This window comes from Phlebotomus argentipes, unplaced genomic scaffold, assembly GCF_947086385.1.
Source record: "Phlebotomus argentipes unplaced genomic scaffold, Phlebotomus argentipes genome assembly scaffold_18, whole genome shotgun sequence".
Classification (NCBI taxonomy): domain Eukaryota; kingdom Metazoa; phylum Arthropoda; class Insecta; order Diptera; family Psychodidae; genus Phlebotomus; species Phlebotomus argentipes.
In genome coordinates, this window is record NW_026776177.1 from 10866651 (window position 1) to 10889994 (window position 23344).

General features: G+C 45.6%; 6 protein-coding genes across 8 annotated transcripts; 1 reads left to right on the plus strand and 5 right to left on the minus strand.

The window, feature by feature from the left end:
* Positions 1–52: 52 nt before the first annotated feature.
* On the minus strand, positions 53–3989 carry LOC132259506 (probable peroxisomal acyl-coenzyme A oxidase 1). The gene is made up of 7 exons (XM_059757170.1): positions 3880–3989; positions 3534–3793; positions 2607–3059; positions 2134–2539; positions 809–1324; positions 483–741; positions 53–421 (listed from the first exon to the last, which is right to left on the minus strand). Exons 2-7 carry the CDS (start codon positions 3676–3678, stop codon positions 161–163), a joined length of 2040 nt encoding a protein of 679 aa, XP_059613153.1. The 5' UTR covers positions 3679–3793; positions 3880–3989; the 3' UTR covers positions 53–160.
* Positions 3990–4106: 117 nt separating this feature from the next.
* Positions 4107–7120, plus strand: LOC132259507 (peptidyl-alpha-hydroxyglycine alpha-amidating lyase 1). Of its 3 annotated transcripts, none has more exons than XM_059757171.1 (6): positions 4107–4242; positions 4370–4445; positions 4509–5187; positions 5337–5807; positions 5865–6017; positions 6969–7120. In XM_059757171.1, the coding sequence occupies exons 2-6, from the start codon at positions 4386–4388 to the stop codon at positions 7118–7120; spliced, it is 1515 nt and encodes a 504-aa protein (XP_059613154.1). In that variant the 5' UTR covers positions 4107–4242; positions 4370–4385. The 3 variants fall into 3 exon arrangements, with proteins under 3 accessions (XP_059613154.1, XP_059613155.1, XP_059613156.1); XM_059757172.1 differs by lacking the exon at positions 6969–7120 and adding an exon at positions 6581–6896 and having other exon boundaries at positions 4108–4242; XM_059757173.1 differs by lacking the exons at positions 5865–6017; positions 6969–7120 and adding an exon at positions 6581–6896 and having other exon boundaries at positions 4108–4242.
* A 60-nt stretch (positions 7121–7180) lies between these two features.
* On the minus strand, positions 7181–8708 carry LOC132259508 (methyltransferase-like protein 25B). Its single transcript, XM_059757174.1, has 2 exons — positions 8341–8708; positions 7181–8269 (listed from the first exon to the last, which is right to left on the minus strand). The coding sequence occupies exons 1-2, from the start codon at positions 8641–8643 to the stop codon at positions 7181–7183; spliced, it is 1392 nt and encodes a 463-aa protein (XP_059613157.1). The 5' UTR covers positions 8644–8708.
* Positions 8709–8801: 93 nt separating this feature from the next.
* Positions 8802–13120, minus strand: LOC132259147 (uncharacterized). The gene is made up of 5 exons (XM_059756700.1): positions 13077–13120; positions 12968–13008; positions 11996–12909; positions 11083–11721; positions 8802–11025 (listed from the first exon to the last, which is right to left on the minus strand). The coding sequence occupies exons 1-5, from the start codon at positions 13118–13120 to the stop codon at positions 8839–8841; spliced, it is 3825 nt and encodes a 1274-aa protein (XP_059612683.1). The 3' UTR covers positions 8802–8838.
* Positions 13121–13708: 588 nt separating this feature from the next.
* LOC132259148 (xanthine dehydrogenase/oxidase-like) lies at positions 13709–18040 on the minus strand. Its single transcript, XM_059756701.1, has 5 exons — positions 17997–18040; positions 17888–17928; positions 16916–17829; positions 16003–16641; positions 13709–15945 (listed from the first exon to the last, which is right to left on the minus strand). The coding sequence occupies exons 1-5, from the start codon at positions 18038–18040 to the stop codon at positions 13759–13761; spliced, it is 3825 nt and encodes a 1274-aa protein (XP_059612684.1). The 3' UTR covers positions 13709–13758.
* Positions 18041–18257: 217 nt separating this feature from the next.
* LOC132259308 (uncharacterized) lies at positions 18258–23340 on the minus strand. Its single transcript, XM_059756874.1, has 6 exons — positions 23161–23340; positions 22155–23065; positions 21823–22056; positions 20501–21589; positions 19343–20275; positions 18258–19283 (listed from the first exon to the last, which is right to left on the minus strand). Exons 1-6 carry the CDS (start codon positions 23210–23212, stop codon positions 18714–18716), a joined length of 3789 nt encoding a protein of 1262 aa, XP_059612857.1. The 5' UTR covers positions 23213–23340; the 3' UTR covers positions 18258–18713.
* Between the last annotated feature and the right edge of the window lie 4 nt (positions 23341–23344).

Below are 23344 nucleotides of genomic sequence, written 5' to 3' on the forward strand. Positions count from 1 at the left end.
ATTTTATAGCATGCCACGAGCTGAGTGACCTCTGCCAGAAAAACCACCAATGCTAATTCAAAATTTCTCTATTAACGAATGCCACGGAGTACAAAAAGAATACTTCACCTAATACAACATAAAATCATAGCACCAAAATCACTAAAATGCCGCTTGTGTCCTAGAGGTGGGACTTCAGGAAAGGCTTCAAGTGCTGTTGGAAGGACTTGTTCACTGGCTCCTGGTTCAAAGGACTCTTCATCGCCTCAGCAAACATCCTCTCATACACATTCCCATCGTACGCTCCCAGTGCCGACTGGAGAATGCCATCGGGAATATCGAATCCATCCACAATGCCCACTGCATTGGGGCGCACCCGTGATAGGAGAGCTTCCAGAGTGGCCTGTAGTTCCCGAATATCCGCCTCAGAGATGTTTACAAACTGGAAAAAAAGCATGTTGGGATCAAATAAGCACCCAGACACTCTCCAATAAGACACTCACTCTCAAGAGATCCCCAAGGTGTCTCAGTGACGCGTGCACAGCGTAGAGAGTGACCAAATCTTGCAGCACTTCACCCAGAGCTGGAGGGACTTGTTTCAGGAAGTCTTGCAGAGATGCATAGGCCGCTTGGATAAGGAATGCCCTGCCATGCGCATCAGCTGCCGCTGCCAATTCGATTGATGTCATATTGGTGGCATTTTCATGCGATGCGCCTTCCTTCTTCCTCCTCTCAACGTTATCAAATGCAATATTCACCTTTCTGGAAGCAGACATCATCTCATGAATTGAATATTTTTGGCGAGAATAATAGAGAATGATTTCCTCACCCAGCCGCGCAGGTCTGGAAGGCACTGATAATCCCTGGAATACTTTTGTCCCATTTGGGTCGACTTCCCTTCACCGCATCCTTGTAGTTCCTGCCCAGATACGCCACAGTGGGCGCCAGAGTCTCTCCAATCTTCGCCGATGCCCATGACTTTACGAGGTATCGCGCCGTTTGCAGCAGAAGAACGGTGTTTTCACCTTCGTACGTACACGCGGCCGTCGTGAGTCCGTAAGTTGTGGGAAAACTGGAGCAGGACATATAACCATGTCCTCCGCAAGCCAGCCGGCAGATTTCCACAGCCTGTGCCGCGTCAGATGTGACGATCGCTTTGAGACAGCACGCCATCCCGTGGAGTTCCGGCAACCGATCTAGATCTCCCTTGTCCAGCTCCGAAGTCACCTGGTTGTACATATTCCACAAATAGTCAGCAGTCATCCTGAAAACAATACTCTTGGCGATTTGGGGGAACAGCTTCAGTTGCTGCGTAACGTGGTCCATAATCTGCGGTTCACGCTCTCTAAAAGCACAAAAAATATTGTAAGAAATCTTGAAGATCATAAACTTTCTACGTTGGACTTGGAAAAGTGGGTCAAATCTCGTAAAATCGGAATGAATTTTGTAACTTTCAAACGATACATTACAGACAATTCTGAGAAAATATTGCAAAGACAAGCAAATGACTAATTGTATATTTAAGTTCATTCACACCCAACGTCATGGGCGTAGTTAAATCCATACTAATATTGCCATACTAACTCTTCTAGATTTCCACAAATTTAACCTTTTTTAATAGGCACAAAGTTATAGATAAAAAAAACTACTTTTTCCACACATTTTTATCTCTTTGATGGTTATTTTTCCGTTCTTGGCTTGAACAATAAAATTTCTTCATTCAATTAAGTAACAAACAAAATTTATGAACGATCTTACTCAAAGTTAAACTAAATTATATAGAAAAAAGCGTAATAGCAATTTTTACCATCCATTTGAAATCTAGTCAAAGAAATTTTATAAAGTATGATTCAATGTTGCGGAAATAAAACATAGGCTCTGGGAGAAAAAAAAAAGTTTTTCTTAAGTACTACATAATCTCTAGGACAATGAGAATACAGAAAATTACGCAGTTTATAAAACACAGCCGGCAAAGAGCATCAAATCAATTAAAGATTAAGATTCACATTATTCCCTCTATTAGTTGAAATTCATTCAATATAATGAAAACAAACATTGATTGTAGAAAAATGCAAATCTCGCATTTCATCGACCTTTTCATTTTTCCACTATTTGCAACTTTTTCGTCTTTTTGTAGTAGTGTTTGCGACTTACCCGGGATTGATCGGACTCTGGCGCCTCACGGCTGAGTATCTCACGGCGATTGTGACAGCTTTGGAGAGATAATTGGCCATATCTCGCACTATCACGACCCTCACGAACATCATCGTGCCGTACGTGAGGACAGACGAGGGCGCTTTCACGAAGGTGCCATCCTTCTCCACCTGCGCATTCTTCATTAGCATGTTCTTGCGCGGAATCCGCACATTGTCAAAACCTAGAAAGCCGTTGTTCACGGAATTCATTCCCAATTTGGCGCCAATTTCGCCAATCTTTATCCCAGGCAACGGCATGTGAGTCTCCTCGTCGCGCAGTTGCACAATGAAAGGGAAAATCCCATGGTTCTGGCCTTTAGTATAGAGCTGAGCCACAACCACGGCATAGTTTGCCGTGTGAGCCACTGAAAAGGAACAATAAATTGATTGTCAATGTCTGAATACTGTGGAGGGATTTAAAGGATAACTTACATCCACCTGGCCACCATTTGTAGGACGTCAGAGTCGGACTGTTGAGGACAAATTCCTCGGTTTGGGGATCATAGGTTGATGTCGTTTCCAGACCACGGATGAAAGTTCCGTGGCCCAGTTCGGTTTGCGCATAAGTCCCGATTATGTGGCATGACCAGGCTCTTCCCATCCACTCAGCCTGCTGGTCAGGCGTGCCCTGTCCCATGAGAGTGGGCAGGAACATGACGTAGTGCAGAGCAAAGGGATTCCCATCGGGCGTAATGCCTGATCCCAGCATTCCACTCAAGAGCGCCATGTAGTTGTCGATGCCGTCCTTTCCCAGAGATCGCAGCTCTCTAATCTTCCGGAAGCCAATGGTGGACTTCCTCACGCCCTCCTCGTACTTCTCCTTGTGCGACAGATACTCCATCGGCACGGCGGACTTCATCTCCGGATCATTGAGAAAGAAGTCCTCTGTAGAACAAGGGAGACAAATTAATCCAAGCAAATATTTACTTGATATTTGAGGTCACTAAAGTCAAGTTGTTTACAAAACTCTTTGTTCTCTCAATAGTTTTTTATGCTCTCGCTAGCGAGATTTATCTCAACAGAGTCCATCAATTTTTGCGTTAATTTCCCACTCTCGATAACTCTTATCAGAACGTCTCCCTTAAATATGCCACTCAGCAGGGAGTACACAGACTTTGTCCATCGCCACTCCGTCCCATCGGTTCTCAAGTGCCCCCAGTGCGACCAGAGAGCAAAGTCAACATCGCTAGAAACATGTACAATTAATTACAGTGCGAATTGCTGTGCGATTGCCAAAGTATTCCCGTGTTTTTTGCACTTTGGAACTTCAGGTATAAGCTCATGATTCGTTAACTTTCACTCGCATTTTCAACACTACGGCACCATTGATTTCTCGCGCGAGAACCTTGAATTGCTCACCTCGCCAGCGCTTTTCCGAGAGCTTCTCCTTTCCTTCGTGCCAGAACTCTGCGAAATCCTCCACGAGGAACGAGCACTTTTTCCTCTCATTCTCGAGATCCGGATTCACTTTGTTCGGGATACTGAATGACTGGGACGTCGTCATTGTCTGGGCGTTTGCTATCGACTGTCTCACCACCAGCCTCGTTCAGAAATCGCCAAACCACCGAAAAGCACACTCACACAATCAACATAAGATTGTATCTTCGCGATTGTCGCAGCTGAAAGCCAGAAAACAGGGAATCAACATTAGTCTCCCGTATCAATGTTTCTTTGCAATTATTGAGAAGATAAGCCTCCGACGCACCATATATTTATCACGTAGTATTTCACGACTAATAGATCAAACGCTTCTGTGACGGAATATAGCTGATAACTCGCAATAATCAGCGAAACAAACACTTTTTTGGGGGACGCAGAATTTTTCTCGCGATCTGGCCCACAATGAATGAGTTTCGGAAGAATTCTCCCAGGTGGTGCTGGTGGTCGGCGATGTTTTTCTATGAGTTTGCGCGATCGCGTTCCCAGCCGAGTCGTGTCCGCGATCCGTGGCGTAGGTCGAATTTTCGTCTGGAGTTTGCAGTGGAAAAACACCCCAGAAAGGGTGAAAGATGTGTTGAAGAGTGGTGTGTGGCAAAGAAGTCAATCTTGAGAGTCAATATTACCTCATGTGAGTGGGATTTGTGTGGGTTTCTCGTGGGGGATAAGGAGTGAGATTTCACAGGATATCTCACCCCTTCGGCCGTGACAGCTGTTGCACCTTTTCATGCGGATTTTCCCCTTTTATCCTTTCACAGAAGCATATCAGATACAATGGAGTGTTGTGCCAAGATCCTCCTCCTCGTTACACTCCAGATTCTCCTCAGTGATCAGGTTGGGCAGTAGTAAATGCCGGGGCGTTGATTTGTGTTTTATTGATTTTTTATTGCTTCCCAGTCACGCCATCCGGAAGCATTTGACACGGATGACTATGGGCTGGAGAGCCGACAGGTGTTTCAGCAAGCTCTTCTCGACGAGGCCAGCAGAAGCCAGAGCGTCTCTCAGGGCAGCGGAAGCGTGAAGGAGCAGCTGTTGGCTTTGAATTCCACCTACACATATGACGACTCCTGGCCCTCGCACGTCAAGATGAACTCCATCTCGGCAGTGTCACTGGACCAAGAGGGCAATGCTGTGGTCTTCCACCGAGCCGGCCGTGTATGGGGCCAGTCCACCTTCAATCTCGACAATGAGTTCAAACAGACTCAGCTGGGTGTCATTCCGGACAGCACAATTCTGGCGTTCAGCCGCAGCACAGGTGCTCTCAAGTACTCCCTGGGCAGGAATCTCTTCTACATGCCACACGGACTCACGGTAGACGACAAGGCGAATATCTGGGTGACAGATGTTGCGCTGCACCAAGTGATGAAGCTACGCAAGGACCAGGACAAACCCCTGATGGTGCTGGGGAAGAAATTCAAGCCGGGAAATGGACCTGACACCTTCTGCAAGCCCACATCCGTTGCCATTCTGCCAAGTGGAGACTTCTTCGTCGCCGATGGTTACTGCAATGCGCGCATCATCAAGTTCTCAGCAGATGGAAAGAGAATTCTGACATGGGGAGAGAACTCATTTCAGGGTGAGGAGTTTTCGTGACCTGTTTTTTCAAGCACTTGTGCAAAGATTAATTGACGTCAATGTTATCACATTCGCGAGCTGTTTATTCCTCTAGTTAAAGAGATCTCTACATATATGTTAATTTGTTGATAATTTTTGTTATTTTTACAGGCGTCGCACACAAAATAGCACCTCCGAATTTTCTGGCTATTCCTCATTCCCTCACTCTGGCTCTGGACAAGGGGCTGATTTGCGTGGCAGACCGAGAGAATGGGCGAGTGCAGTGTTTCCACGTGACGAATGGCACTTTCCATTCGCAGTACCACAGCTTATTGGTCGGAGATCGAATCTACGGGGTGTCTTATGCCCCGATCAACGGTGGGCGCTTGTACGTGATCAATGGGCCTCAGTTGCCGGTGTGGATTGCCCAGGAATACTCTCCTGGCTACCATGAAGTGCGAGGCTTTGTCTTTGATATGACTACGAAGACTGTGGTGGAGAAATTCGGCATCCCTGGCGAGGACTTCAACAATCCCCACGACATTGTGGTGTCTGAGGACGGAGCTGAGGTGTATGTGGCGGAGATCGGTCAATTCCGACCCAGGAAGTTCTCGTCGAGTGTGCAACGCAAGGCACAAGACGGTATGCATGAATTGCTCGCTAATCAATCTCACAGTTTGACGGAATCTCATCTCTCAGGTGGTGGGTTTAATCGCACGGTTGCAGCAACTAATGTTGCCAAGAGTGTGGCGGATTCTGGGGCCACGGCTCTCCTGGCTGTTATTCTCATTGTGGTGTTTGCTATTGCTGCCTTTGGGGCCACATTGCTTGTCTTGCGCCAGAGGAAACGAGGTATGGAGGCATCTGAGAATGATAATGATATCGAGTACAGCCGGCTCATGTCGAAAAGTGCACGCAGCGAAGAATAATTGTACTTATTGGCCTCTTATTCACATTTTCTATCCTGCTTCTGAGGCACAGAGTGGCGAGCCTAAAGAGAGCACCGACCATGTGAATCGCACAAAAATCAAGAAAAGTTTAGCACATTGACAACTGTTATTTAGTAATCGGTTCCGCATGCTTTTGAGTTCCCTGAGAAAGGACGACTTGCTCTCTCTATGATCGCCACTGTGCGTTTGCCAATATACATAATGAGGGATCTCACTGTTTAGCTGAAGGAAGAGATTTTTATGGGTTTCTATTTAGACAAAAAAAACTGGGACGCTCTCACGAATATACATCGCTTTTGGGGGCAACTTTCAAGTATTCTTTATGTGTTATTTATGTATTTTTTATACACGGAATCCTCAGGTGATAAAAGACATTTTTTTTAGTTTAATTGCTTTATATTGTAATTTATCAAATTAAACAACATAATTATACTCTTATTTTTATTACATTTTCTTTGCATTTAGACACTTTTCAGCCAGACTTTTAAGTTGTAGCAAAAAACAGTCCACAGCGAATGATTGTGAGAGAGATGTGAAATGTAAGGGAGATTTGTTCTAAGGCTAAGAACTCTTTGAATCCTGTGTCTACCACATATAAGAGAAAAAAAGAACAACCGACAAAATGGGAGATGAGAAATTGTGTGTTAATTTTAAAAATTGATATATTCTATTGAATCCAGTGTAAAGATGAGAAAAATATTGTGTAAAGTCTATTATGAATGTTTATAAATGGAAGATAAGACCACTCTCTTGGCTCAATAAAAGAATCTTCTCAGAGTAACACGTGATTCAAAAAGGTCTGCCTCGCTTCCTGTTCAGGGGTGGAAATTAACTGGCAATCTCTTCCACTCAGGATGCTGCTCACGCGGCGGGCGGACGCGAAAGCACGCCTGGGAATTGAACAGGGAGTTCAAGTTGGGCAATCTGCTCGACAATAAGCACGATGGCTTCGAGAAGTTGGGCCAGGAAGCCAGCGATGACGAGGTGACTGTGCGCGAGGCATAAGCGCAAAAACTACGCCAAAGTATTATCTTCTGTGCCACGGAAAACCCTTCAATAAAGCATCTATTTTGTGGCTATCACGATGTGATTTCTTGGCGAGAGGCGCGGATCGAACACAGCAACGGTATCGCAAGAGGATGTTACAGTCCGTGGAAGATTCTCTCGGAGGAAGAGCATCCGGTCGGTGAGGATGACAGACTCAACAAGAGGCGCCAACATTAGACGAAAGGTGTAGAAAATCGCCACTTTCTCCCACTCCATGCAGTCTTTGATCTCTTCGGGACCAGCTTCTGGGAGAATCAGTTGCAACTTGGCCACTGCCTTCCTGCAATACTCCCGAAAAGAGCTGCAGTCTCTGTATTTTACGCTTTTCAGGCCAGTGTGCTTCAAGTCTGGCCACTTTTTCACGATTATCCTCTCCAGCGCCGATCTGTATGCGTGAATCTTCAGATCGTCATACAATCCCTGCGACAGTCGCTCTTCGTACATCTCCATCGCATGGCAAGCTACTTCCCTGGCTTCGTAGCTCAAAATCACTCGTTCAGGTCTTTTTACCTTCACCTTCCTCAGGTGCTCACTCAAGGGATAACCATCCCCGGTCAATTTCATATAGCAACAACCGACAACAGCTATGAACTTTACTTCCGAGCATTCTCTGAACATATTCAGCAGAATAGGACCCAGATCTCCACATGGATGCAGACCCACAATTCCAAGAGTGAAGTCACCTTTGTCAGTAACTCCGAATACTTCAGCTTTAAGATGTTTTACAAAAGATTTCGCATCGAGATCTGCTGAAATGGAGAGATTAAGGTGAGTAGGCGAATGTAACGCTTCATATTCTTCGCTTTGCAGATACTTCTTTGCGAATCTCAAGAACTGGTCATCCAACACTCTGGCCTGAATATTCAGGGAATCTTGTCTCTCCACGCAACAAACCTTCTTCCCGTGCCCAAAGGCCAGTACTCGAGATAAGTGCCCCAATCCTCCCCCAACATCCACAAGATACTCAACTCCGCATCTCTCTGCTGTTTCTGAGCATATTGCGCTCATTCTTTCTATCTCATGACGTTTCTTGATCTTCACATTCTTGGCGAAAAGGTTTCTGAACTTAGGATGACCAATCAATCCTGGAAAATGAAGATTCCCAATCTGAAAGAGCGACAAGAAAATTCACTAATCAATTTAAAATCTTTGATATCCTTGTTCAAATCAGAACTCACTTTCTCTTGTTTTCTGCTTATGGAAAGCCTTTGGATTAGATATTTTAGAGTCAGGATTGACAGTGGAAGCACACAAGAGAATTTCCTACAGAAATCACCGTCCTGGTTGAGCAATAATGCCATATCTTTTACGTGAAAATGTCCAGAAGTGAAAGTGTTTTGCCACGATGCAGGAATCCTTTCCCAGTGGTTTTCCACGAAAAAATCCAATACGTAGCTATCGGTAAGCCATTTGTACTGTTCCAGAACACTTAGAGATGCGTCCAGAGTAATTCTTAAGTATTCTTCACTAAAATTTCTCATTATTTTGTAGGAAAACTTAAGTAAAACCAATTGAAAACAAACAAAGACTGGTCATAAACTGATAAGAGAGTGAGGTTGGGTTCACAACGTTTATCCAAGACTGGAAATTAATTGGATAAACTTTCAAAGAGGTTCATGCTATTATCCAACAAACCGCTTTTATTCTCTTAATATAAAATATTACAAAGTAACAACTTACACTTGAAAATTTTGAGTGCTGTTCTCAGTGAGCAGGAGAATTTCCTCGATAGTGCTAGGAGCGCCCATATTAAACCATGTGTCCGTATTTCCGGCGTCCGATCGTGCTGAATTTAGGGCATAACGGATGGCGAAAGGTACCACAATGGCCAGGGCAGTTGTGGGCTCTCCAGTTGGCTTAGCGCGCAAAACACCCTCATCTGGATTGTGATCCTGAATGAAAGCCACTCTGAAATCCACTGGAATGTCCTTGGCTCCGGGGATTTTATAGTTCCACGTTCTGTTAGTCATCAGCTTCCCGTTGCGATCGTTGTAAATGAGCTTTTCGTGGAGCCAATAGCCAAGACCTAAGACGAAACCGCCCTCGATTTGGCCCACGTCGAGGAGTGGATTTACACTCTCGCCCGTGTCCTGAAGAATATCCACACGGCGGATGAGGAAGTTTCCCGTGAGAACATCCAACTCAATTTCAGCACATGATATACCAAAGACATGGAAAGCTTCCATGTCTCCTTGCTTAAACATGTAGGAAGCAGTCAAATCCACATCTTGTTCAAAGCATCTTTGAATGAGTTCCGGCCACTCAAGATCCGAATTATCGTCTCTGATTGGATTAATTCGATCATTGAGAGTCTGACAAGCTTGTTCAACACAATACAGAACAGACCACGTTGTTATACTTGCAGAAGCGTGAATATTGTTCGGTGTAACATAATTAAGGCTTGGCATTACTTTTACTAAGTTGTAATCTATGCCTAACAGATGAGCTGTTGCTTGAGCCACTTTAGTATTAATGCCTTGGCCCATTTCTGTTCCACCGTGAGTAACAGTCACACTTCCATCGCCATGATGTATCGACACAAAGGCGTGTCTAGGACCGTGCCAATGGATCCTGTAGTTCATGGGAACCATGGCGATTCCTCGTTTCTTCCAACGATTTTGAGTGTTGAATTCATCGATTTCGGTTTTTCGGGTATTATAGTTGGTTGATGTCCTGAAATCTGATATAAATTGCCTTCTCTGAGTGTCTTCAGGCATGTTAGCGAGCCTGACATCAATGGGATCCTGACCCGTGACAGCAGCGATGTGCTGCATAATATTCTCAATCATTGATGTGAATTCCAAAGTTCCAGGACTTCTTGCCAATGTATTACTGGGTTTATGAGTTCGGACTATATTAAGTTGCCAATACCAATTATCCGTTACATAACCATTGGAAAAGTTAGGAAGAACATGGGCAGGAACGTTCTCATTGAAGCTAGATCCAAAATCTTCGTAAATGATGTTTTCCAGTTTCAAGATTTGCCCATTTGCATCAGTCACAACTTCATATTGAGATTCTGATGCAAATCGTTTACCAATTGACATCATATTCTGCTCAATGATCATGACGAATCTCACAGTTCTATTCAGACGAAATGCAGCAATTGCTGCTGCACACGCAACCTGTGACACACGGTACATTTTCCCGCCAAAGCCACCTCCCAAGCGTCTCACTTCCATCTTGATCCTACTTTCATGAATGCCCAAGCATTGAGCTATCGCTGTCTGGCACAAATCCATCCATTGAGTGGCGGCATAGACATCGAGTCCTTGCTCAGACGGAGTGCAAATCACTGTTTGCGCCTCCATGTGAAAGTGGTATTGAGAACCCAAGACAAATCTTCCAGTAATAGTGTGTTCGCCCTCGATTTCATCGTCGTTCTGTTCTCCAAGAACTGCAGAATTTTGTTCAATGCGATCCTCTTCGTTCGCCTCCAAGACATCAGTTGGCGTGAGAAAGAGTTGGTCAGTTGTTGATCTCTCGTAAATTATCTTCACTTTCTTTGATGCCAATTGAGCGATATCGAAACTCTCGGCCACAATCATGCCAACTGGTTGAGCATGATAGAGAATTTCACTACTGGCGAATATTTCCTCTTGTTCCCCAGCATCAATATGTTTCGAACTCATGCAATTATTGACTCCAGGAATGTCAGATGCACGGAAGAACGCTATGACGCCGGGAATTTTAAGGGCAACGGAAGGATCTATGTAGCTAATTCGGGAGTTCGTTTGCGTGGCTATGACGAAGGTTGCCCAGAGATCATCCGGTAAGTGTACCATATCGTTCACATAAACAGCTTCTCCGGCAGTCTGTTCCAGAGCTGTGTCTTTGGGCAATGGCTGAGTTAGAGGATAGTTCTGTAATAAACAATAAATTAGGGAATCGCGCAAGACAATATTACAGGATCGCTTTACCTCTGAGTTGGATGTGTATTGCTGTATTCCCGAAGACACCGGTCTTTCAATAGTCGTGCCGCCACTCCTGTACTGCTCTTGGATCCTCTCCTGAGGCCCAACACTCAAGACTGCCTTGTAAAACAATCCCAGGGCGAGGATTTTCCTGAATTCCGGAAGAGGTTCATTTATGGAGGAGTCCGGTTGGATTTCCTGGTCCAGAGATTGCAAGGCTCTCTGCAGGACGTCGTTGTCGAAGATATCCGCTCCTTGCAGGAGTTGTTCTGTGGTTGCGGCGTGCACGAATCGGGGATGGATTCCTCCGTAGCAGATCTTGGCGCTCAACACTCGCCTTCGGCTCTCGGTGAATTTGAATAGGAAGCCAGCATTCACGTAAGCGTGAGAGTTTTGCGCCCTCGGCATGATCTTGAAGGTTCGGAGAATGTCTCGGACGGGATCCATGGCCGGAAGTCTGATTTTGAGGATGATCCTCCTCTTCATGTCCATCTTGAGGAAGTTTGCCACGGAAACCGATCTCGTTCTGCCGACATTCTCAGCGATGATCAGCATTGCGCCCACAGTTTCGAGGATGAGGAAGACATCGGATGGAAAGTCGGGATGTTCATGCTTGATCATCAGATTTCCAGCCAGAGTTCCGATCTAGAGACCCAGAAAAATAAAAATAAACATGCACTTATGGCGCATTTCTGATGAATGGCGGTCGTGAAAATTGATAGAAAATGCGGAAATTGCCACCGTGAAAGCACGCAAAGGTATCCATTTGTTTTGATTTTGCAATTCAGTAGTCACAAGATCGTGAAATATGTACAACATTTAATGTTTGATGGTGTGTAAATGGTCGGTTATTACTAATTACCCTATTAGGTAATACACATTAAAGCGCAATTGGACCTTGATTTGATTTGAGACTCACGTTTCTAACGGCGACGTGGGCCACCAAGTCCAGATGCCTGACGAGTTCGTGGACGTACCCGAACTGAGGGCGTCCAAAGGCGGCTCTTCTGAGGAAGATCATCGTTTCCGTCAACGTCATGTTGCCTCCCATCTCAATGTAGCCGCCGACAGTGTGGGTCCTCAGCGCCTCGATGGACGAGATGTCGATGAAGAGCTCGATGTTGGGGTCCCTTCTGTACACGCCGTGCGCGGTGTTTCCCGCCACCAGCATGTACTGCTTGTGGCGGCTCTGGCGCATGACTGTGAAGAGGGTGGCGAGGTTGTATGCCTTGTGCCACTCCCGGCCGCTCTTGCACTTGAAGAAGAGTCTCTTCTCGTCAATGGGATCGAATGGGCTCCTGTGGGAGGCCATCTTCGGACAGAATTTCGGCATGTCCTCGATGTCGCACACCAAATCCCGGAGGCGCTGCGTGGCGTCCGAAGCCACAGTCTTGAAGGCGTCCAGGATCGGCCTGTAACCCGTGCAGCGGCACAAGTTCCCGCCGAAGGCGTTCTCCACCTCGGCCATGGTTAGTTGGCCCCTCTCCGACTCCACGAGACTGAACATGCTCATGACCATTCCCGGAGTGCAGAAGCCGCACTGGCTTCCATTGAGAGCGGCCAAGCGTGACTGGATCGGATGGTATCCAGCCTTGCGACTGCCCAGCGCCTCGACAGTGATCACTTCGAGGCCGTGACAGGAGTAGACGGGCAGGAGGCAGGAGTTCACGGACAAGATGAAGGGCTGTCTGGTGGTCGGGTGAATGCCCCGGATGGTGACTATGCAGACTCCGCATCCGCCCTCCAGACACATGAACTTCGTCCCGCGCAGATTCGCGTGTCGCCGAATGAAGGTGTTGAGCGATGTATCGATCGGGATACTGGCCACAGCGGCTAAACAAAGAAGGAATTCTCAATATTTGCACCCACTTTTCAATTTCTCTTTTCGCACCTTTGTAAATCACTCCATTAATCGTGAGGCACAATTCGGAACTGTTGGGAAACGAAACGCCAAATTAAAATAGGAGCACTGGGAATTAGTAAGATCGCCGGAAACCTACCACAACTCCGGATTCTGGAACAGGGATCTTACTCCACTAATCATGCTAGCGATTTAGCTGAACAACCGATCGAGGGAAAAGCTGCGAATGAACTGACCGAACTCGAGCAGACTTTCGATTGAAAACATGCAGTTGCACAATTTCTATACTTCAATGGGTTCCGGAGCGTTTTCTAATATTATTCTTGGAGGAGCAGCAATTTTAAAATTAATAATTCCGATGTTTCCACTTTACGCCAGAACCTTACTTCTGGGCCTGCAAATTACATTGTGCTTGATTTCTATGCATAATAAGAATTATAACTTGAAGGTGTTTTAATAATTTTGAATAGCCCCTTAGTAAATCATGACGTAAGAATGCAGTTTCCAACAAGTTTTTACTCTACAAATCATGCACAACACTTTAATACAGTACATATTAATAAGGTGAGTTTTCACTTTTGCAGTGTATATGGTATTTGAAAAATTCATAACAGAGAAAAAAGGGGAGGAAGTGTAAATATGTACTTACATATGCATCAGAAATTTTATATAAAAATGCTAGACGCCATATTAGTCAGATTATTCGTGATAAAAGACAAATTTACACTGTTTATTGCTTATTTATTATACAATTTCCAAAAAACTGCCTTTAATTGTTATTAAATGTATTTTTTAAGAAGTCAGATATAATTTAAATCGTTTTATACTTGAAAATTTTGAGTGCTGTTCCCAGCGAGCAGGAGAATTTCCTCGATAGTGCTAGGAGCGCCCATATTAAACCACGGGTCCGTGTATCCGGCGTCCGATCGTGCTGAATTTAGAGCATAACGGATGGCGAAAGGTACCACAATGGCCAGGGCAGTTGTGGGCTCTCCAGTTGGCTTAGCGCGCAAAACACCCTCATCTGGATTGTGATCCTGGATGAAAGCCACTCTGAAATCCACTGGAATGTCCTTGGCTCCGGGGATTTTATAGTTCCACGTTCTGTTAGTCATCAGCTTCCCGTTGCGATCGTTGTAAATGAGCTTTTCGTGGAGCCAATAACCAAGCCCAAAGACGAAACCGCCCTCGATTTGGCCCACGTCGAGGAGTGGATTTACACTCTCGCCCGTGTCTTGAAGAATATCCACACGGCGGATGAGGAAATTTCCCGTGAGAACATCCAATTCAATCTCAGCACATGATATTCCAAAGACGTGGAAAGCTTCCATTTCAGAATGCTTGAACATGTAGGAAGCAGTCAAATCCACATCTTGTTCGAAGCATCTTTGAATGAGTTCCGGCCACTCAAGATCCGAATTATCGTCTCTGATTGGATTAATTCGATCATTGAGAGTCTGACAAGCTTGTTGAATTGCATAAATAACACTTGCGGTTGTTATACTTGCAGCGGTGTACATGGTATTGGGTGAAACATAATTAAGGCTTGGCATTACTTTTACTAAGTTGTAATCTATGCCTAACAGATGAGCTGTTGCTTGAGCCACTTTAGTATTTATGCCTTGGCCCATTTCTGTTCCGCCGTGAGTAACCGTCACACTTCCATCGCCATGATGTATCGATACCAAGGCATACCTGATACCAAGCCAATGGATCCTGTAATTCATAGGAACCATGGCGATTCCTCGTTTCTTCCAACGATTTTGAGTGTTGAATTCATCGATTTCGGTTTTTCGGGTATTATAGTTGGTTGATGTCCTGAAATCTGATATAAATTGCCTTCTCTGAGTGTCTTCAGGCATGTTAGCGAGCCTGACATCAATGGGATCCTGACCCGTGACAGCAGCGATGTGCTGCATAATATTCTCAATCATTGATGTGAATTCTAAAGTTCCAGGACTTCTTACCATGGTATTACTGGGTTTATGTGTTCTAACTATGTGATATTGCCAATACCAATTATCCGTTACATAACCATTGGAAAAGTTAGGAAGAACGACTCCAGGAATATTTTCGTTGAAGTTACATCCTAAATCTTCGTAAATTGTGTTCTCTAATTTCAAGATTTGTCCATTTGCATCAGTCACAACTTCGTATTCTGACTCAACATAATATCTCTTTCCAAGCGACATCATATTTTGTTCAATTGTCATGACGAATCTCACAGTTCTATTCAGACGAAATGCAGCAATTGCTGCTGCACATGCAACTGGAGTCACTCGATATATTTTCCCGCCAAAACCACCTCCCAAGCGTCTCACTTCCATCTTAATCCTACTTTCATGAATGCCCAAGCATTGAGCTATTGCTGTCTGGCACAAATCCATCCATTGAGAGGCAGCATAGACATCGAGTCCTTGCTCAGACGGAGTGCAAATCACTGTTTGCGCCTCCATGTGAAAGTGGTATTGAGAACCCAAGACAAATCTTCCAGTAATGGTGTGTTCGCCTTCGACTTCATCGTCGTTCTGTTCTCCAAGAACTGCAGAATTTCGTTCAATGCGATCCTCTTCGTTGGCCTCCAAGACATCAGTTGGCGTGAGAAAGATTTGGTCAGTTGTTGATCTCTCGTAAATTATCTTCACTTTTTTCGATGCCAATTGAGCGATATCGAAACTTTCGGCCACAATCATGCCAACTGGTTGAGCATGATAGAGAATTTCACTACTGGCGAATATTTCTTCTTCAATTTCCGCTTGAAGATGCTTTCTGCTCATGCAATTATTGACTCCAGGAATGTCAGATGCACGGAAGAACGCTATGACGCCGGGAATTTTAAGGGCAACGGAAGGATCTATATAGCTAATTCGGGAGTTCGTTTGCGTGGCTATGACGAAGGTTGCCCAGAGATCATCCGGTAAGTGAGCCATATCGTTCACATAAACAGCTTCTCCGGCAGTCTGTTCCAGAGCTGTGTCTTTGGGCAATGGCTGAGTTAGAGGATAGTTCTGTAATAAACAATAAATTAGGGAATCGCGCAAGACAATATTACAGGATCGCTTTACCTCTGAGTTGGATGTGTATTGCTGTATTCCCGAAGACACCGGTCTTTCAATAGTCGTGCCGCCACTCCTGTACTGCTCTTGAATCCTCTCCTGAGGCCCAACACTCAAGACTGCCTTGTAAAACAATCCCAGGGCGAGGATTTTCCTGAATTCCGGAAGAGGTTCATTTATGGAGGAGTCCGGTTGGATTTCCTGGTCCAGAGATTGCAAGGCTCTCTGCAGGACGTCGTTGTCGAAGATATCCGCTCCTTGCAGGAGTTGTTCTGTGGTTGCGGCGTGCACGAATCGGGGATGGATTCCTCCGTAGCAGATCTTGGCGCTCAACACTCGCCTTCGGCTCTCGGTGAATTTGAATAGGAAGCCAGCATTCACGTAAGCGTGAGAGTTTTGCGCCCTCGGCATGATCTTGAAGGTTCGGAGAATGTCTCGGACGGGATCCATGGCCGGAAGTCTGATTTTGAGGATGATCCTCCTCTTCATGTCCATCTTGAGGAAGTTTGCCACGGAAACCGATCTCGTTCTGCCGACATTCTCAGCGATGATCAGCATTGCGCCCACAGTTTCGAGGATGAGGAAGACATCGGATGGAAAGTCGGGATGTTCATGCTTGATCATCAGATTTCCAGCCAGAGTTCCGATCTAGAGACCCAGAAAAATAAAAATAAACATGCACTTATGGCGCATTTCTGATGAATGGCGGTCGTGAAAATTGATAGAAAATGCGGAAATTGCCACCGTGAAAGCACGCAAAGGTATCCATTTGTTTTGATTTTGCAATTCAGTAGTCACAAGATCGTGAAATATGTACAACATTTAATGTTTGATGGTGTGTAAATGGTCGGTTATTACTAATTACCCTATTAGGTAATACACATTAAAGCGCAATTGGACCTTGATTTGATTTGAGACTCACGTTTCTAACGGCGACGTGGGCCACCAAGTCCAGATGCCTGACGAGTTCGTGGACGTACCCGAACTGAGGGCGTCCAAAGGCGGCTCTTCTGAGGAAGATCATCGTTTCCGTCAACGTCATGTTGCCTCCCATCTCAATGTAGCCGCCGACAGTGTGGGTCCTCAGCGCCTCGATGGACGAGATGTCGATGAAGAGCTCGATGTTGGGGTCCCTTCTGTACACGCCGTGCGCGGTGTTTCCCGCCACCAGCATGTACTGCTTGTGGCGGCTCTGGCGCATGACTGTGAAGAGGGTGGCGAGGTTGTATGCCTTGTGCCACTCCCGGCCGCTCTTGCACTTGAAGAAGAGTCTCTTCTCGTCAATGGGATCGAATGGGCTCCTGTGGGAGGCCATCTTCGGACAGAATTTCGGCATGTCCTCGATGTCGCACACCAAATCCCGGAGGCGCTGCGTGGCGTCCGAAGCCACAGTCTTGAAGGCGTCCAGGATCGGCCTGTAACCCGTGCAGCGGCACAAGTTCCCGCCGAAGGCGTTCTCCACCTCGGCCATGGTTAGTTGGCCCCTCTCCGACTCCACGAGACTGAACATGCTCATGACCATTCCCGGAGTGCAGAAGCCGCACTGGCTTCCATTGAGAGCGGCCAAGCGTGACTGGATCGGATGGTATCCAGCCTTGCGACTGCCCAGCGCCTCGACAGTGATCACTTCGAGGCCGTGACAGGAGTAGACGGGCAGGAGGCAGGAGTTCACGGACAAGATGAAGGGCTGTCTGGTGGTCGGGTGAATGCCCCGGATGGTGACTATGCAAACTCCGCATCCGCCCTCCAGGCACATGAACTTCGTCCCGCGCAGATTCGCGTGTCGCCGAATGAAGGTGTTGAGCGATGTATCGATCGGGATACTGGCCACAGCGGCTAAACAAAGAAGGAGTTCTCAATATTTGCACCCACTTTTCAATTTCTCTTTTCGCACCTTTGTAAATCACTCCATTAATCGTGAGGCACAATTCGGAACTGTTGGAAAACGGAACGCCAAATTAAAATAGGAGCACTGGGAATTAGTAAGATCGCCGGAAACCTACCACAACTCCGGATTCTGGAACAGAGATCTCACTCCACTAATCATGCTAGCGATTTAGCTGAACAACCGATCGAGGGAAAAGCTGCGAATGAACTGACCGAACTCGAGCAGACTTTCGATTGCAAACATGCAGTTGCACAATTTCTATACTTCAATGGGTTCCGGAGCGTTTTCTAATAATATTCTTGGGGGAGCAGAAAAGTAGTTTCTCGAATTAAAAACGCCATTATATCCACCAGTCCACAACGTTGGTTTTGGGGCTGGCAATTTATTTTTATTCCCATTTGTTTTATTTAATAAACGTATGAACCATAACGTGTTTACCTCTTAATTAGTCATCGCGAATTATTCTGATTTTGCAACAATTGACCTACATACACATTGCTTTTATAAAAAGTATTAGGTATTATTGTAGTAAAAGTGTTTGTGGGAATGTTTATATTTTCCGGTTAAATTAACTCGAAGTGAAATAAAACGAGATAATAAAATTTTCGAGCGGAAAAATATTATATGTTTGATATGTTTGCACTCATTGCCTGTGACGATGAGAACAAGTATAACATCTGTGTTCTTCGTAATCTTATTTTTGTTGGAATATATGAAATCAACTATGAAAATTAGTAACTTTAACCGTTTATTTATACATTTCTCAACGTTATGTTAAGTATAATATTAATACTGATCTTCTTACTGCTTGATATCATTTGATATAAGAGCGTTACTGGAAACGAAAATCTTCCACCTTGTTTCCTGCCAACAGGAATATCTCGTCGGGAGTTGAAGGGCTTCCGATGTGATACCAATCAGGAGGAAGACCTGCGTCTTTTCGGGCTGAATTGAGCGCATATCGCAAGGCGAAAATCACGCCACAGGACATGGCAAGAGCAGGCTCTCCTGTGGCCTTTGAGCGCAGCACTCCTCCGGGATTAGAGCTCTTCTGCAGGAAAGTGACCCTGAAGTCAACGGGGATGTCTTTGGCTCCTGGTGGCTTGTAAGTCCAAGTTCTGTTTGTGAGAAGCTCACCATTCTGGCGATTGAAGACAAGAGCTTCATGGAGCCAATATCCCACACCCATGATGAAAGAGCCCTCAACTTGGCCAACATCCACATTCGGACTTAGACTCTCTCCAGTGTCTTCCAGGATGTCCACTCGACGCAGCTGCACGTTGCCGGTCAGGAGATCTACTTCCATTTCCGTGCAAGTTACTCCCCAGATGTGGTAATCCTTAGCATCTCCTGGACGATACATATACGCTGAGCAGAGATTAACTCCATTCAGATAAGCAGCCTGGAAGGCAAACTCTTTTTAGTAAGTATTAAATTGTGGAGGATATTCTTGATAGTTACCGCACAGAGTTGCTCCCAGGACGCATCTTTCATCTTCTCCTTGACACCTTTCATTCGCTCCAGGAGATTCTGGCAGGCTTTCATCACGGCAAAGGCAATTGTATCGCTGGCTATGCTTCCTCCACTGACGAGTGAATTGGGCGCTGTAAGGACACTTGAAGGCTTCACGGCGACCTTCTCTAGCGGAATGCCTAGAATATGAGCCGCCACTTGAGCTGCCTTGGTGTGGATTCCCTGGCCCATCTCAATTCCTCCATGAGTGATGGACACAGATCCATCGCCATGATAAACGGACACGAGAGCCGGCATTGTGAAGAAGTACTCAAGATGGAAGGTCATGGGAACTAGAGAAATACCCCGCTTCTTCCACCTGTTAGCCTCATTGAAGGCATCTATTTCCTTCCTTCTCGCATCAAATTCCGTCGACTGTCGAAAGTCTGAGAAGTACTTCTTCATGGGACTATCGCCAGGCATGTTTAGGAGTCGAATATCATTCACATCCCGCTTAGTTACGTGTGCAATGTGCTCCATAATGTTTTCTGCCATTGCCATTCCCTCGAGATTCCCGGGAGCACGACACCAAGTATTGCCAGGAGCATCTGTTTTCACCAGCTTGGACATTACGTCCCATGTGGCGCCGTCGTAGACATTCAGGAATGCTTTGTTGGCGAAGGCAGTGACATCTTCATTGGCTGAACACCCGAAATCCTCCATGAAGGTATTTTTCATTTTGAGAACCTTCCCAGAATCATCAACTTCGCACTCGTACTCAGACGAGACGGCATATCTCTTTCCGATAGCCGTCATGTTCTGTTCAATGGACATGACGAAGCGAATGGTGCGTCTCAGATGATGACATGCAAGGGCTGCAGCGCAAGCCACCTGACCAGAGCGTGTTATTTTCCCACCATAGGCGCCACCCACGCGACGAACCTGTAAGAAGATTAAGGATAGTAAGAAGAGGAGTTACTGAATGTGTTAATACACTGAAGATCAAAGATCGATTTACATCCAACTCAGCATAAATCCTGGTATTGCTATAACAATGACCATTTTTTCAGGCAGAGAATAATTTAGATAATTAGAAGCATTAGAAGACGATGGAAAATTTCAAGGCCTTGTGAGATTAGTTTCGAAATAAAAAAGCACACAACTTACCTGAAGATTGACGGAATTTTCGGGCACTTGTAGACAATCCGCAATGGCTATTTGAGTCTGATCCATCCACTGCGTGGCAGAAAAGACATCAAGTCCATCTTCCGTGGGAACGCATACGGTAGTCTGAGGCTCCATTGTATAGTGATACTGACTTCCTATGTCGAATCGTCCGCTGATTTGGTGACTTCCCTTCACGCCCTGCTTGGTCGGTTCCGTGTGGATTTCACTGCAGATCCGATGCCACGCCTTGGCCTCCTGGACATCCCGCAGTGTCACGAGGAGCTCCCGCTTCTCCGGCTTCTCATACATCACCTTCACGAGCTGTGCCGCTGAATGGGCCAGTGGAAAAGTATCAGCCACGATCATTCCAATGGGTTGACCATGGAAGGCAACAAGATCACTGGCAAAAATCTCCTCGAGTTCAGTGGTGAAGGGACATTTTAGAGACACGAAACTATTGATGCCCGGAATGTCCTTTGCGCTGTAGAAAGCCACAACTCCAGGAACTTTGAGAGCCTCAGTTGCATCAATTCGCGCAATCTTAACCTTGGCTTCGCTGGAGAGTACAAAAGCCGCCCACAAATCATCATCGCGATGCGGATGATCATTCATGTACTTTGCCTCGCCAGATACTTGAATGAGAGCCTCTAGCTTCTTAACAGGCTGCGTGAGGGGCCAATTTTTCTCATAAGTATCAAAAGTCTGTGTTCCAGAAGACAAAATCCTGTCAATTTGAGTAGCGCCACTCTTGAACTGTCCCTTCATCCTTTCTTCTGGACAGAGATCAAGGCAACTCTTGTAGAAGAGCGCCAGAGCCAAGTTTTTCCTGTATTCTGGCGAAGCATCAGGCAATTCCCAATCTGGATTTATCTCATCGCCGAGTGTGGTAAGGACTTTTTGGTAGAAGGCGTCATCGAAGAGATTCACATTCTGCAGGAGTTTCTCCGTCGCCTTCGCATGGACAAACACTGGATTGATTCCGCCGAAGCAAATGGTAGCTTTAGTCAATTTGGCCTTCGAAGAGTCAGCAAATTCATACACAAAAGCCGCATTTACATAAGCGTGGGCGTTTTGAGCGCGAGGCATAATCTGTGAAAATGGTGAAAATATAGCAATATGATATCTGTGTTTTTTGCCAATGTCGCCAATGCAATAAAAGCAGTAATAATGTAATGGATCATTTAAAAGATTTATAAATTGCATGCAATATCACATTATGCTTCAATTTTGTTATATTGGAAAATAGCCAGTCATTGAATTACTTGCATCACTTGCATATTCTTCATATAGAAGATTTATTGCATTACATGAACTGGGTTTACCTTAAAGGTCCTGACAAAGATCCTGGAAGGATCAAGAGCTGGAAGTGTAACTTTCAAGATAACTTTTTTCTTCATATCGAACTTCAAATAGTCCACTAGAGACAAATCTGTGGTCTTCCCAGAAGCATCTATGATGGTGAGTTTGGCTCCGACTGCTTCCAGAATCAGGAAAATATCCGATGGGAACCCAATGTTGGCGTGTTTAATACTGAGATTCCCAGCAATGGTTCCAGTCTAAGCAATACAGTCAATTATGAAGACAAATCATGAAAGGCAATTAGTATTTCTCTCAAGATTGTGCAGAGAGAGAGAGAGAGAGAGAGAACTCTTACATTTCTCACAGGAACACTCGCAACCACGTCGATATGCTTGATAAGGACGCGACAGTACTCAAAGGCTGGCTTCTGAGAGGCGGCTTTCTCCAAAATCTCCATCATTTCCGTGAGATTAACATTCCCTCCAAGCACAAGTGTGTCTCCAATGGAGTGTTTTCGCAATTCCTCAACTGAATTCACATCTATGAATAGTTCAATATCTGCATCACGACGATAAACGCCATGAGCAGTGTTTCCTGCCACTAGCATATACTTCTTGTCTCCCGAAGCCTGGAAGATGGTGAATATGTCTTGCATATTGAGGACTTTGTGCCACTCTTTTGCATCGGACAGTTTGAAGGATTTCTTCTCCGCCGGATGACATTTTCCCTCGCACTTCAGCCCACTTTTTGGACACTTCTTGGGCAAATCCTCAATGTCTCTGCACAGGGACACCAGCTTCTCGTCGGCGTTCGAGGCTAGAGACTTGAAGGCATCCAGAATGGGACGATATCCCGTGCAGCGACAAATATTGCTCCCGAAGGAATTCTCCACTTCTTCCATACTCACTTTCCCACCCTTGTGCTCCATAAGGCCGTACATATTCATCACCATTCCAGGAGAGCAGTAGCCGCACTGCGTCCCGTTGAGATGCGCCAGGCGCTCCTGGATCGGATGGTAACCGTCTTTCACATTGCCCAGGCCCTCAACAGTGGTCACTTGGAGATCGTGGCAGGAGAAGACCGGAAAGAGGCATGAGTTCACCGCCCAGGTCGCTTTCTCCTTTGTCACCGGATGGATGCCCTTCAGCACAACAATACAGACTCCACATCCGCCCTCCAGGCACATGAATTTCGTCCCAGTCAAATTCGCGCGAGTCCGAATGAAAGTGTTGAGGGACATATCAATGGACAATTCACTAGCGCGCTCTGAAAGTTTAGTATAATTTGCCATTGCGTGTGTCTATTTATCTGGCCAAACTAAAGAAAATTGGGTTTTCATGTATGAGAAATTGCTCACTTACCATTATAAGGAACACCATTGATGGTGAAAGACAATATTCCCATTGAGCCCATTTCTTCAAACTTTCCTGAAGCACAGCAAAATCACAAGAAATCAACACTGTCCAGGCACTGAAGTAACAATTCAGTTGTACTTGAATGATAGATTCCTGCCGTAAAAGCGACTGATCTCTACGGAGTTTCCCT

Coding starts and splice junctions, on each gene's coding strand:
- LOC132259506 (XM_059757170.1), bottom strand. CDS start 3,678: ATGACGACGTCCCAGTCATTCAGTATCCCGAACAAAGTGAATCCGGAT. Junction 3,060..3,533: donor CTCGGAAAAGCGCTGGCGAG/GTGAGCAATTCA, acceptor CTTGTTCTACAG/AGGACTTCTTTCTCAATGAT. Junction 422..482: donor ACCTTGGGGATCTCTTGAGA/GTGAGTGTCTTA, acceptor CTTTTTTTCCAG/TTTGTAAACATCTCTGAGGC.
- LOC132259507 (XM_059757171.1), top strand. CDS start 4,386: ATGGAGTGTTGTGCCAAGATCCTCCTCCTCGTTACACTCCAGATTCTC. Junction 4,446..4,508: donor AGATTCTCCTCAGTGATCAG/GTTGGGCAGTAG, acceptor ATTGCTTCCCAG/TCACGCCATCCGGAAGCATT. Junction 5,188..5,336: donor GGGAGAGAACTCATTTCAGG/GTGAGGAGTTTT, acceptor TTATTTTTACAG/GCGTCGCACACAAAATAGCA.
- LOC132259508 (XM_059757174.1), bottom strand. CDS start 8,643: ATGAGAAATTTTAGTGAAGAATACTTAAGAATTACTCTGGACGCATCT. Junction 8,270..8,340: donor TAAGCAGAAAACAAGAGAAA/GTGAGTTCTGAT, acceptor TCGCTCTTTCAG/ATTGGGAATCTTCATTTTCC.
- LOC132259147 (XM_059756700.1), bottom strand. CDS start 13,120: ATGATTAGTGGAGTAAGATCCCTGTTCCAGAATCCGGAGTTGTG. Junction 12,910..12,967: donor TAATGGAGTGATTTACAAAG/GTGCGAAAAGAG, acceptor TTCTTTGTTTAG/CCGCTGTGGCCAGTATCCCG. Junction 11,026..11,082: donor AATACACATCCAACTCAGAG/GTAAAGCGATCC, acceptor TGTTTATTACAG/AACTATCCTCTAACTCAGCC.
- LOC132259148 (XM_059756701.1), bottom strand. CDS start 18,040: ATGATTAGTGGAGTGAGATCTCTGTTCCAGAATCCGGAGTTGTG. Junction 17,929..17,996: donor TTCCAGAATCCGGAGTTGTG/GTAGGTTTCCGG, acceptor GTTTTCCAACAG/TTCCGAATTGTGCCTCACGA. Junction 15,946..16,002: donor AATACACATCCAACTCAGAG/GTAAAGCGATCC, acceptor TGTTTATTACAG/AACTATCCTCTAACTCAGCC.
- LOC132259308 (XM_059756874.1), bottom strand. CDS start 23,212: ATGGGCTCAATGGGAATATTGTCTTTCACCATCAATGGTGTTCCTTAT. Junction 23,066..23,160: donor CAATGGTGTTCCTTATAATG/GTAAGTGAGCAA, acceptor CTAAACTTTCAG/AGCGCGCTAGTGAATTGTCC. Junction 21,590..21,822: donor TCTTTGTCAGGACCTTTAAG/GTAAACCCAGTT, acceptor CCATTTTCACAG/ATTATGCCTCGCGCTCAAAA.